The sequence below is a fragment of the Marmota marmota genome, unplaced genomic scaffold (genome assembly GCF_001458135.2).
Source record: "Marmota marmota marmota unplaced genomic scaffold, marMar, whole genome shotgun sequence".
NCBI lineage: Eukaryota > Metazoa > Chordata > Mammalia > Rodentia > Sciuridae > Marmota > Marmota marmota.
Genome location: NW_026000016.1, coordinates 21,413,895 through 21,427,224, shown reverse-complemented (window position 1 = coordinate 21,427,224; position 13,330 = coordinate 21,413,895). Strand labels below are relative to the sequence as shown.

Genomic DNA, 13,330 nt, shown 5'->3' with positions numbered 1-13,330 from the left:
GGGGGGGGGGGGGGGGGGGACTGTACTGTACTTGCAATTTTTCTGAAAGTTTAAGATTGATTATTATTATTATTATATTATTTACCCCTACTGCAGAAGGGAACCGCAAGCCTTCCTCTCTGGGTTTGTGGACCTATCCTTTGCTGTTTAACAAGCACATTGGTACAGGAGAAAAAGGGTGTGTAGAGCATGTGCATAGATACTCTTAGGTGGCCTCCACACCCACGCTTTCTACTGACCCAGCTTATGATGAAAACAAAAGCCAGGCATGATGGCCCACATGGTATCCCAGATGCTAGGGCAAATTCAAGGCCAGCCTCAGCAATTTAGCAAGACCCTTAGCAGTTTGGTGAGATCCTGTCACAAAATAGAGAATAAAAAGAGACTGGGGATTTAATTCAGTGGTGTAGAACCCCTATGTTCAATCCCTAATACCAAAAGTAAAAATAAAAATGATTTTTAAAGTGAAAAAATTATTAGAGAAATAAACAAGGACCATATTTAAAAATTGTGTATACCATGCCAAAAAATTTATAGTCATCCTGAAAGCTGTCAGTTGTCACTGAAGATAGGTATTAGACAGGATATTGACGTGATCAAAGACCATTAGTTTTTGTTTTTTTAATTCCTTTCACTAAACAAAGGTCCTGGATATGTAAAAATCCCAATGTTATCTGGTTAGAGACACATGTAATAAGGAGGTTACAGATTACTTAGCAGTTGAAGGGAACACAAAAACATGATTCATAGAACAGTATACACACATATGAAAGCCACAAATATCTAAATCCATTTATACAGGCTTATTACAAACAAGTCAATTGAGCCAGATGCAGGCAAAGTAAAATGAAGACAGAATAACCCACCAAGTGTTGCACTTAACTGATATTACCACAGGCACACATGCAAAAGAAACAATATGATCACACTTAATTACAATCTCAAACAATGTACCATAGCAAGGAACTTATATAAGAAACTGTCAGCTTAACATGTATCAGTCAGAAATGGGAGTGCCACATTACAAAGGCATGCAGTGAAAAATGCAGAAACAGAAATTATACTAGACTTGCAAATAATATCTTGGTTTTAAACATAAACTCTAGAAAATAATCTTTGTAAGTATTAGTTTTCATTGCATATCAACATGTTAGCTCACCACAATACCTGAGCTTTCAGTCTGTTGTAAAATGCTTCTTAGTAATGACTTTTGGTCAGGGCAAAGCCATATAGGTAGCTAACAATATAATCTCTAAACAGGGCATTAGTCACTGCCTCCTAGAGACAATATTTCCTAATATTTTAAAACAAGTTTTTTTTTTTTTTTAAATTCAATACAGAACACTAAGTAAGTGCTTGACTACTTTTAAGAATATCTAAGTCAGGCTGAGGTTGTAGCACAGTAGTAGAGTGCTTGCCTAGCATGTGTGAGGCACTGGGTTCAATCCTCAGCACCTCATAAAAATAAATAAAATAAAGGTCCATCAACAACTAAAAATTTTTTAAAAAAGAATATCTGAGTCAACCTGGGACATTAACCACATCTAATAAATAGTGATACTTACGAACAAGATTCTGTTTTTGGAAAGATCTCTGATTAGTTTAGTTCTATTTCACAACTATGACAGTACCTATCTGTATCAATAATTAGAGAATCAATTCAATTAAAAAATAATCAAGCTTTTCTGAAAAAACATTTACTAGGTTAGCAGGAGCACCTTCACAAAGCCAAAAACTACACAAAGGAAAAACTCAAAAGCATATATCAAGTTTTACTGTCCTTTGTTTATAAATATATACCTAACATATATATATCCCCGCACCAACTTAATATATATTGCCAAAATATCTTGCAGGTGATGCAAATGAGGGGTTGTAGCTCAGTGATAAAGTGCTTGCCTACACTTGTGAAGTTCTGGACTCGATCCTCAGCACCACATAAAAATAAATAAAGATATTGTGTCCATCTACAACTAAAAATATTTTTTAAAGTACTAAAAAATGTTAAATATGCAAATGATAAAGGTGAATCATTCAAACCTTCACCTTTGTTTGGGCTTTAATGTAAATTGTGACAATATTCAAAAAATAATTCAGTAGAAGAATTTGGGAATCACTTCCTTTCACATAACCAGTTTAAAGCTCTGACATCATGTATGGTTCCCTAGTGTATGCCAGCATTGCCCAAATTCAATCAGTTGTTTCTCATAAAGAGTTCCACAATTAAAATGACTTAGACCAACAAAGTTAAAGAAGTTCCTGTATCAGAACTTTTGAAACTTCTATGAAAATATGCTTTCTAATATCCAAAGAGGGATGCAACAAGCAATAGTTCCCACTCTCACATATCCACTGAACCCTTAATTTTCAAAATATTCGTTTATATCTCTTAACATACAATTTCAAAAATGTTAGTGAACACAATTAATTTTCTTCTTACTTACTGTAAGACCACAATAGGCATCTATGGATGCTACATAATCTTTAGTCCATAAAAGGCCTGAAGTGAACAACATATCAATAATGATTTTAATCTTCTGTGCTGAGGTCTAGAACTCTACCAGTAATTTTCAGATTGAAGTTATATAAAAATAAAATTTAACTAGCCACTTCATAATATTTACTATCACTAGTAGAAAAAAATGGCATTAGCTTAATATTAGTCAGAAAATAGTTCAATTAATAACAAAACAGTTCAATTAATTTTCCAATGCAAAATATCTTATGTTAAAAGAGAAACTAAGGGGCTGGTGTTGAGGCTCAGTGGTAGAGTACCTGCCTAGCATGTGTGAGGCCCTGGGTTTGATTCTCAGCACCGCATATAAATACATAAAATAAAGGTCTTAAAAAAAAAAAGAGAGAGAGAGAAAAACTAAGATGTTTGCATAGTCACATACAGATACTTTCAATGCAATAAAATTTAATAAAATATTGTAAGACGTTTGTTAATGTTAAAGTTATTTACATGTATCAGTACAGTTATACACTTCAATTATACTTAAGTAAAAAAAAATGGCATTTTAGTTTTTCCTTTATCACAAGACTACACAGATTAGAAATTTTAAAAGTAATGGGTTTCAGTACACGCCTGTAATTTCAGCTATTCCAGAGGCTGAGGCAGGAGAATCCCAAATTCAAGACCAGCCTCAAGAACTTAGAGATTCTATCTCAAAATAAAAAAGGCTGGGGATATAGCTCAGTGGTAGAGCACCACTAGGTTCAATCCCCGGTTTTGAAAGGAAGGAAGGAAGGGATGGAGGGAAGGAGGGAGGGGAACAGAACAGAATGGGAAAGTAGCCCACAAAATATAAGACAAATCATCAGAAAAGAAAAACCCTAAACTGACTTCTCATTTGGCAAAATAAGCTATTATGATGATGTCCATTTTTCACAGACTTTGAGATGTTAAGCAACTTGCCTAAATCACCCAGCAAATAATTAGACTCAGTCTAAATCCAAAACCCCTGATCTTTAAACTATCAAGATGAATTATTCTCTAGAATTATTATCTGCTACCATAATATCTGGGGGAAAAAAGTTTATGATAATTACAGAGTTCTAATTGTTTACAAGATGCTGAAATAGCACCAATTATATATGATTTTTCCCCTTAAAATTTTTTCTCTGGTTTCATTACAGTACAAATAAATAGGTGCTGGCACATGAAACAGCTTCAAGCATACAGTGTTATACCCAAGTTAATTCCCACACTAGTCAAAAAGTCCGAAATGAACTGCTTAGCTAAAACACTGGAAATTAAACAATACTTAACACTATAACGGATTCTAAAATTGCATGAATCCATTACCCTTTCCTCTTAAACATCATGAAGTATTGAAATCTTTTCAGATACACAATAGTTTGTGTAATAGTTTGTGTAACAGTTTGTATAACATATCACAATTACAGTAACTTAAGCTGTAAGAGATAGTGAAAATTTCTATATTTAATGTGAATGCCTATAAGTTAAAAGCAAATTTAATCAGTATAAGAAAATGTCGTACACAAAAACTTCTCAGTAATTTCAAGGAATTTTTAGGAACTAACCACACAGATTATTATACCTAATTCACTTACAGGGTGTACTTCTTAGATATAATTCTATCAATAGCACCGCTTTTATACTACACCACAATTAAGTTTATCTTCAGATCATGACTTTCACACAGTAAATAAAGTCCACAATCACTGCATAAAATATCACTTTTTCATATTTGGATTCTTTCTCCAAACCATATAGTATCCCAAAATTTCTTTCTAACCCCGAATCTCAAGAGTTTCAAGGAACGCCACAATCTCATATTGAAACAGCATCTTCCAAAGACTTTTATATAAAACACTGGTTGCCATTCCTCCTTCAGATATTCTGCACACACACAAAAAAAAGAATCCATAACCAGATAAATTCCATAAATTATAGGATAACCTACAATATTTTAAAGTTAAATTTTATTGAAAAGTTTCTCAAACTTATCTGACTATATAAACTTCCCCACTCCTCACACACACAAAGTGTCTTTCAATATCCCATGGATTTACAGAACACATTTTGAAACTAGGAAGAAGCTAGATGAAGAAGTCCTATTACTAAAACAGAAGCAAAAATTCAATACAGAATTAAGGGGCAAAAAAGTGAATTGGAAATGGGGAGCCAAATCTCCATGCCTCCTGTTATTATGAAGCCAAAATGCCACTCTTCCATATAGTGCATATAAAGGAATACTATAACAGGAAGAAAGGATCAGCCAACAGAAAACTGGTCATTCTCTACCTATTGACCAGAAAACCATGTAGAAATTATGAAGAGGAAATGTGGAGAAGCTATCTAGGAAGTCCTGATCAGCATTAATTGAAAGAAAAGGAAATCTTCTAAATCTGGAAAGGAGTTTTACATTCAATGTAAAAGGGACGCTCACACTAATGCCTGGAATAACATTTAGTTATAGTGTGGGCCATTAAAAATATTATGGAAAGAATTTCTTGATTCATCAAGATATGGAAAAAGCAGTTGAGCAATTCATGGTCTTTAATACTTAAAACTTGAGTCACTCTGCCTAGCAGTTCCATGATAATTAAAAAAAAAGCTATGAAACTAGCAAATCCTCACCTACATCTATACTAGAGTTAATCTGGGATTAATAGGAAAACACACCAAGAAACTACTACTATTGTTTATAGGTCATATGGTTATGACCAATGAAAGTCAATATTCATTAGCCAAAATAGAAAAGGAAAATTACAAAGGAGTGATGTTAAGTCTATCTAGTAAATTCTTCTAAATTAAAAATACACAATCATTCACAAGTCAGACTGAAGCAGCAACTCAGGAATACAGTTTATATTGATTCTCATTCTTTCCCCTTTCTGTTTTCCCCTTTACCTCTTGTCTCCATTCCTTTCCCCCTCCTGTTTCAGTGTTATCCAAGTTATTGGGTCCCTACCTACACTTTTTTTTTTTTGGGGGGGGGGGTACTGAGATTTGAATTCAGGGGCACTCAACCACTGAGCTACATCCCCAGCCCTATTTTGTATTCTAGACAGATGGTATCACTGAGTTGCTTAGCACCTCACCTTTGCTGAGGCTGGCTTTGAATTCTCAATCCTCCTACCTCAGCCTCCTGAGCTGCTGGGATTATAGGCATGTGCCACCGCACCCAGCCCTACACTCCTTTCCTTCATTCAACTCATCTGTCACTAATCTATCATGTGTCCTCTTTGAAGAAAAAAGAAAAACCTATGATATTTTCACTGCTAAATAATCAACATGATATAGCTTCATCTACCCTATCATATTCAACACACACACACACACACACACACACACACACAGGTTTGAACCCAGGGGTGCTCTATCACTGAGCTATACCCCCAGCCCCTTTTGTTTTTGAGATAGGGTCTCACTAAATTGTCAGGGCTGGCCTCAAATTTGCAATCCTCCAGCCTCAGCCTCCCCAGTACCTGAGATTACAGGTTTGTGCCACCACACTGGCTCAAACTCAATCTACAATGAGAAATACAAGAAAACACAAGTGTATTACATAACAATACTTATTCTATGAGCTTAATATTTCCAACTAGTCTATTTAATTTTTAAGTGCTGGTTAGACTTAGTAAATTAATTCTAAAACTTCACAATCAGTAGGATGAAAAATAAAGAGTTTTATACAGAACAAACTGGCAATAAATGTACCAAAATCAGGGCTGGGAGCTGTAGCTCAGTGGTAGAGAGCTTACCTAGCACATGTGAGGCAATGGGTTCCATCCTCAGCACTACATAAAAATAAATAAAATAAAGGTATTGTGTCCATCTACAACTAAAAATATTTTTTTTAAGTACCAATAGGGAAAAAGTTTTGGAAAAAACTTTTTGCCACAGAGTAGTACAGTAAAATACTAATTTGTGCCTAAAGTAGCCTGGACTGACTATGTAATAGTAACAAGTCCTAAGATGCATAGCACATTTCATAAAATTTCCAACATATTATGGCATTTGCTAAGATATGACTTAAATTTCCATAAGAAACAACTATATTTCTAAAATTCTTAAAGTGTTAATCCTGACATCCTGTTCTCATTCATAAAACAATATACTTAAAAGAAAAAGTGATGTTCCTTAAAATAATTACTAATAAATGTCTCAATTTGTTGCAGTAACCAATACCATTTAGCAACTACCTCTAAGAATTATTTGAGAGAGAATATAATAAGTCACCCCCTACTTGTTGAACATGTTCCTGCCATGTGCCAGAATTGTGTTGGATAAAATAATTGTATTCACTCTTACAATAACTAGATAACTAGTATAAAGGATGTAAGTGTCCAATCTGTTTCTGAAGATATTTATATGATCCTAATTGAGAATTTACATAAAAATAAATTGATCATCTGTATTCAATTAATGTCTTGATAATTTGATATGGTTAATAAATTCTACTCAGGAAAGCTAACAGTAAAGAACAGCAGACACAAAGAATAAAATACCCTAGACATTTAGATCCTTCTAAGCAAGCCACAATTTACCTCACTCAATTAACCCACACATGAAAAAAATGTAAATAAGCTTTACAACTACTTTCATAAAAGAAAATGTTGGGGCTGGGGTGGTAGTTCAGTGGTAGAGCACTTGCCTAGCATGTGTAAAGCACTGGGTTTGATTCTTAGCACCACATAAAAATAAAAGTCCATCAACAACTAAAAATATATTTTCAAAAGGGAAATGTTTACACGATAGTACTTGCCTATGTGCCTGAGTGACAAGTTTATCAATCATTTATTCTCTGTGTAGCACACATAAAATATGAATAAGCTATAAAATTGTTTAATGATTATTTGCATAAAATGTAATGATTATTTGCATAAAAGATCAGAAAGCATCAAAAAAATTATCCACATACAGCCCTGCAAATTTTTGTCATATGAAATATTATCTTATATCTATTTTTTAAGTAAACTGGTAAAGAATTCTCTAAAATTCCAATTTCCCATTTCAAAGTAGAAGACAGCCAATTCAATAAATAATGAACTCATACAGTCATCAAATTAGTTTACAACACTGAAGTTATTTTTACTTCTATAAATTTACTGTAACTATTCTAGAATTATACTACTAACTTCAAAACTACCACTTTATAAACAAACATACAAACTATAATCAACAGTTTAGAAAACATAGGAGATAAAAACATTGTCTTTCAAATCATACTGCCTATAACTGGAAAATATTATTATTAAATTTAAAAAGTTATCTATGATCTTAAGGTGCTTTTATCCCCATTCACCAGTACTCTTCAGCTTAATCCCTTCTTCCTCCCTCCTTTTCTACTTATTTCTTCCTTCAAGCCATAGGTACCAAAAGCAAGGAATGCTATCAAATAAAAACAACATGTCTGACTTTGAATTGTCAGTTTTGTTACTGTCATGATACTGTTATGAACAAAACATTAACTGTACCAATATAAAAGTAAAATGAACCATAACTAGGAATAAATGAAATCAATGGAAATGAGGCATTCGTTAAAATCTTGGCTGACTCCTTTTTTTTATTTATTTATTTATTGGGGGGGGGTAGTTGTAGATGGACAGCATGCTTTTATTTTATTTATTTATAGTTTTATGTGGTGCTAAGGATTGAACCTAGAACCTTGCACATGCTAGGCAAGTGCTTTGCCACTGAGCTACAGCCCCAGCCCCAGCTGACTCCATTTTTAAAAGTAACCAATTATCAGCATAAACTCAAGAGTATCTAGGTAGTACTTGCATAAATACAAATAACAAACACAAATATTTAGTACACAATACACAGTATTTAACTATACTGTTCTCCTGCTGCAATTACTTTAAAGATTTAAAGACCTAATATTTTTCAAATTATTAAAATCAAACTAAAAATGATATATAAGGCAAATCTAAATTATCAAATTTAACCCAAACAATAATCCCTTGCAGATTCCATCAGATATCAATATTAATAATAATAATAATGTTCTAAAAAATAAAATTGAGACAAATTCACAATCTGGAAATTTCCTTAGTCTAAATTGTTTTCTATATAATGTTAGGTAATGCAAATAACATAGATGATTTCCCAAAAATGTAATCAATTTATACATGAAGTATGGCTCATTTATTTTAATTCTTGGATGAAAAATAATGTCATTCTTAACCTAAATTCCCCAATAACTTAAGGATAGTAAATACTACCACGATACATTCCTACAGCTCTTCCATTCTTTTTTTTTTTTTTTAATATTTTTATTTTTTAGTTTTCGGTGGACACAACATCTTTGTTTGTATGTGGTGCCAAGGATCTAACCCGGGCCGCACGCATGCCAGGCGAGCGTGCTACCGCTTGAGCCACATCCCCAGCCCCTCTTCCATTCTTTTTTATTCTTTCTTTCTTATTCTTCACTCAATATTCTGTGGTTTATATCCACCATTTTCAAGACCTCATACTCCAACTGGAGATATAACTCTGTGGTAGAGCATTTGCCTAGCATGTTAAGGCCATAGGTTGTACTCCCAGCCTCGCCAAAAAAAAAAAAACTGTTGAGACTTATCAGACACTGCCTAACCCTATACAAAATAATTCCTTAAAAAGTCTATTCTCAGGCTGGGGTTGTAGCATAGTGATAGAGCGCTTGCCTGGCACATGTGAGGCACTGGGTTTAATCTTCAGCATCACATAAAAATAAATTAATAAAGGTTATTTTACATTTTTTTTTAATTCTATTCCCTTGATCTCTAAGTACTGAAAAACAATGATAGTTTAAGAAACTGTACAGTTTGTTATAAGACTTCTAAAAAGAAAAGCTGTGAAGGATACAACTAAAATAACTATCAATTGTGATAAGTCCTGGTTAGAATTACTTTAGGGATCTTAATAAAAATATAAGGTATTTGGCTAAATATTTGTTTTTTGTTTTTTCACTTTTTTGGCTTAAGTAACTATATAAGCAACAGTGCTTTCTATGCATACAGAAGAAACAACATCCAAGAAAATATACTTAATGGAAAGACATAAGTTAACAATACAGCAAAATATCTCAAAGCACAAAACTTTGAGATATAAATCAGAAGTAGAAGGAGAACATTTCTCTTTTATCATAAATTATATAAAATTATATTTTCCACTGGTACACATAAAGACTTTTCCCACTATTTTGCAAATGAGAAAGGATGTTAAATGACAATCACAATCACAGACTAGAGTGTCACTATAAAATCATAATTTCAAAACTCAAACTATAAAAATACCAAAACGTTCATGGAGGGGGAGAGGTGGAGATACTGGCACACACCTATAATCCCAGCCATCAGTCTGCTGAGGCAGGAGGATAGCAAGTTCAAGGCCAGTCTTGGCAATTTAATGAGACAGCATCTCAAAACTAAAAATTTTTTTTAAAAATGGGCAGGGTGATGTTCCTCAGGGATAAAAGTACCCCTAGGCTCTATTTCCAGTATCACAAAAAATAAACCAATAAATAAAAGTACCAAGACCTTAGTGTTCGAAAATCAAACACTATAGAACTCCTAAAATTCAGGAAACATGAGAAACTACACATGCTTTATAAAATATTTTACTCTATACATTAAACACACACACACACACACACACACACCCCAAAACCAGCACTCTTGAGAGAGCAGTTTCTTGAAAGATTAGTTTAGATTTCTTACATTTCCAGTATGACTATGGTGGCCTATTTTTTTTTTAAATCATCCCATTCACATATTTTTTAAAACCTCATGACATCATGTTGCTATAAATCTTTTAATACTCACAAATTTGATAATTACAATTATTATATGTTAGGCATTCTTGAATCAGTGGTTGACCTAAGAAACTAATTTTGAATAAATTTCAAATTAAAAAAAGAAAAGAAAAGAAACAATCAGCCCTTGACTTTTACTTCAGGAAAATAAAGTATCACTTGGGAACAAGGATATTTTGGCATAAAAACTTTTCAATTAAAAAAAAAAAAAAATCTTTGCAACCAACTAATATTACTAGTACTCCAGAGGTACAAAATGCTAGTTGGCCAAAAATCTTTCCAAAGCCAATGCATACCACTATATATGGACTGTGGGCAATGATCACCGCAGTCGGGTCAGACTGCACCCATATATAACATGAGAGGCTGAAGAATTTCAGCCAAGCCTTGAAGCTTGAAGGTCACATGGAGGGATAGCTCACAGAGCATCAATGATCAATTCCACTACAAGAAGTCTTCCAAATCACATCTATATTTAGAAGACTGGAACCAAAAGACTAACAGTTTAGACTGAAACTCAGAGTAAAGTCTTCAGGTGGTAGCTTTCCCCATTCTCCATCAACAAATTTTTTTAAGTATTTGTCAAGTCATCTTTCTGAACGTAACAATTTTTTTTAAAGCCCATGTTTAGCTTGTGCTTTGCTTGCACTATATGGAGATGAAATGAAACACACTGCTCAGCACCTTCACGTTTCTGTTGTCCTAGGATAAACAGACATTTCAATATCTCCTCCCATTTCAAGAGTGATTTCCAAAGTCTGGGAAGGAATGTTTCCACCCACAAATACCTTTCAATTGAATGGCTGTCATACTGCCATGGATAAGGCAACACTGAACAATAATCCATTTTTGCCCATCCCAAATTTATTTTAAATCTCTTACTGCTGACCTAAAAACCTAAGTTCTTCATCATAATTTCCATAATAGGTAGGCCTTACGTCAAGGCAACAATTGAGTAGAGTGGTCTTACTCTTGAAATAATATTTACCAAAAACCAGGGGAAAAAATCTTGAAAAACTAGTGTTTGATCTTTAATTATAAATATATATAATTTTTTCGTTACAGAGAGTTTACTCATAACTCTCCATAACAATTAAATCATAAAGCACAGCTAAAGATTGTTTTTTTTTTTTAACTTACCCCATTCTAGGTATTCAAGAATGTTCTTCTCTCTTCTCAATGGAGAATTATTGCATTCATCATAAAGGCAGATGAGTATATCCAGTAAGGTCTCCACGCTGAAGCACTGCCCATTGGTCTGAGCCGGCCCATCCAAAATAAATTGCTCCAATTGCCTCAAACGCACTTCTCCGGACATGTTTGCTTCGATTTCTGTTGATTTGCTTCTAAATTGTTATTACAAGTTTGACTATTTACTATTTGAACCTAAATTTTAAAAGGTGTGGTTTTAGAAATAAACCACTTGTTATTCCAATAACTGTCATGCAATGCCGGTGCTGAATTAAACATCCAATACACCAGTAACCTCACTTAACTGAAACGTCTTCAATTACACCCATATACATATATTTGGAGGGTAAGTTATCATAAAATATATTTAATACATTTTAAATGAATAATACAATTAAATCGTATATTTAAATAAAATAATAATTAAACGAACTTGAGTCAACACTTCTTTAAAAAAAAAAAAAAACTCTTCTCCTTCATTCAAAATTCAACTCGTGCAACGTAATCCTGAAACGAATCCGGTTGCATCATTAATGAATAAAGTCCCCCTTTGCATCAGCAATTTACTCCCCGGGAAGAAAGAAAATAGAAAAGGGAGGAAAAACACAGAATGTATAGAAGGGGGAGGGAAAACCAAAAATTCTGCTGCAAATCCTCCCAACCGCCACTTGGATAATGCATCAGCGGCAATTTCTCCAGCGGGAAAGGGAGGGGGCGAGGTCCCTGAAGCAGCTCTCCTCAGCGCCGAGCACGCCAAGTCTTGCCCGGGGAGGCTTTTCCTTTCTCCTCCCGAGGTCCTTCTTTTTAAGGCTTTGCAGTTAGTCCTATTTCCAACTGATTCCGGCGAAAACTCTTCATTTTTTTCTCCGGGCTTCTCCCAGGGGCCTGACCGGCGGCACGGCCGGGATTAGGAAGGCGGGCTGCGGGCGGCTCTCCCACCCGGGCTCCGGNGAGCCCCGCACGCAGCCGGGCGTTGTCCTGCGGCCCAGCAGAGTCGAGGCCCCGGAGGGGGCGCCGGCCACTGCACAAGCCTGAGGCGGGTGCTGAGGGCCGACTTGGCCCGCGAAGCTACGGCTGCCGCAGTGTGGAATGCAGGGAAACGGGAGGACTAGGGGAGGCCCAGGTGGCGGTGGCGGAGGAGGCTATGGAGACAGCATGACCGAGCCGAGCTGTGGAGCTGCGGCAGGACGCCGGCTGGGAACTGGGCCACCGCTGCCACGCCACTGGCCCCGGATCCCCGAGGCGTCTCCTACATATCGCAAATCCCAGCTACTTCCTCGTCCTGGGAGACGCCACCTGTCTTGCACATTTGCTCAGAAGATCTAGAAGCAGACGCCTTTCTGCTTCCAACAGCTCTGGAAAAGACCGTGCCTCTGACCACTCCTTACCTGTCCGTCCCTACTCCCGTCCCCCAAATTCGGTTTTTCAACAGTCGAGCCATAATTTATTGGGTGTCTGATTAAAGAATTTATGTCACTTCTCAGGACAAAAACATAACACTTATATGCGCTACCATCCAAGTGGTATTTTTGTGCGCGCCCGGCGCGCAAAGGAGAGAATTTCCCATCTCTATTTTCAAAAGTTTCCCAACGTGGAGCCTGGTGTTTTCTCCTCCGGAAATATTCTAGATGTTGCCTGTTTATCCTCAGCCAAGGTTACCGCCTACAGGGCTTTTAGCTAATGAAAGGAGTCAGGACAGTTCATCTCTGTTATCAAACCTATACCCCATTTGCACACACACAGATAAGCACACTTATGATCCAGTGGCACCACGCAGCAACTGGGCAGCAAAGGCAGTCACTGAAGAGCTAAATCACCTGATGCCTGTAGGGCCTTTCCAGGTTTTTGTGATCTTGGTTTGAAGAGAG

At 35.5% G+C, this 13,330-nt stretch overlaps 1 protein-coding gene across 13 annotated transcripts in view; it reads right to left on the bottom strand.

The window, feature by feature from the left end:
- The window catches only part of Cdc42bpa (CDC42 binding protein kinase alpha), a 309,215-nt gene extending 296,780 nt beyond the window's left edge, over positions 1-12,435 (bottom strand). For all 13 annotated transcript variants that reach the window (XM_048809282.1, XM_048809272.1, XM_048809276.1 and 10 more), the window contains exon 1: positions 11,412-12,435. In XM_048809282.1, coding sequence (XP_048665239.1) covers positions 11,412-11,589 — 178 coding nt within the window. In that variant the 5' untranslated portion in view covers positions 11,590-12,435. The remainder of the gene's footprint in view (positions 1-11,411) is intronic.
- Positions 12,436-13,330: the final 895 nt, after the last annotated feature.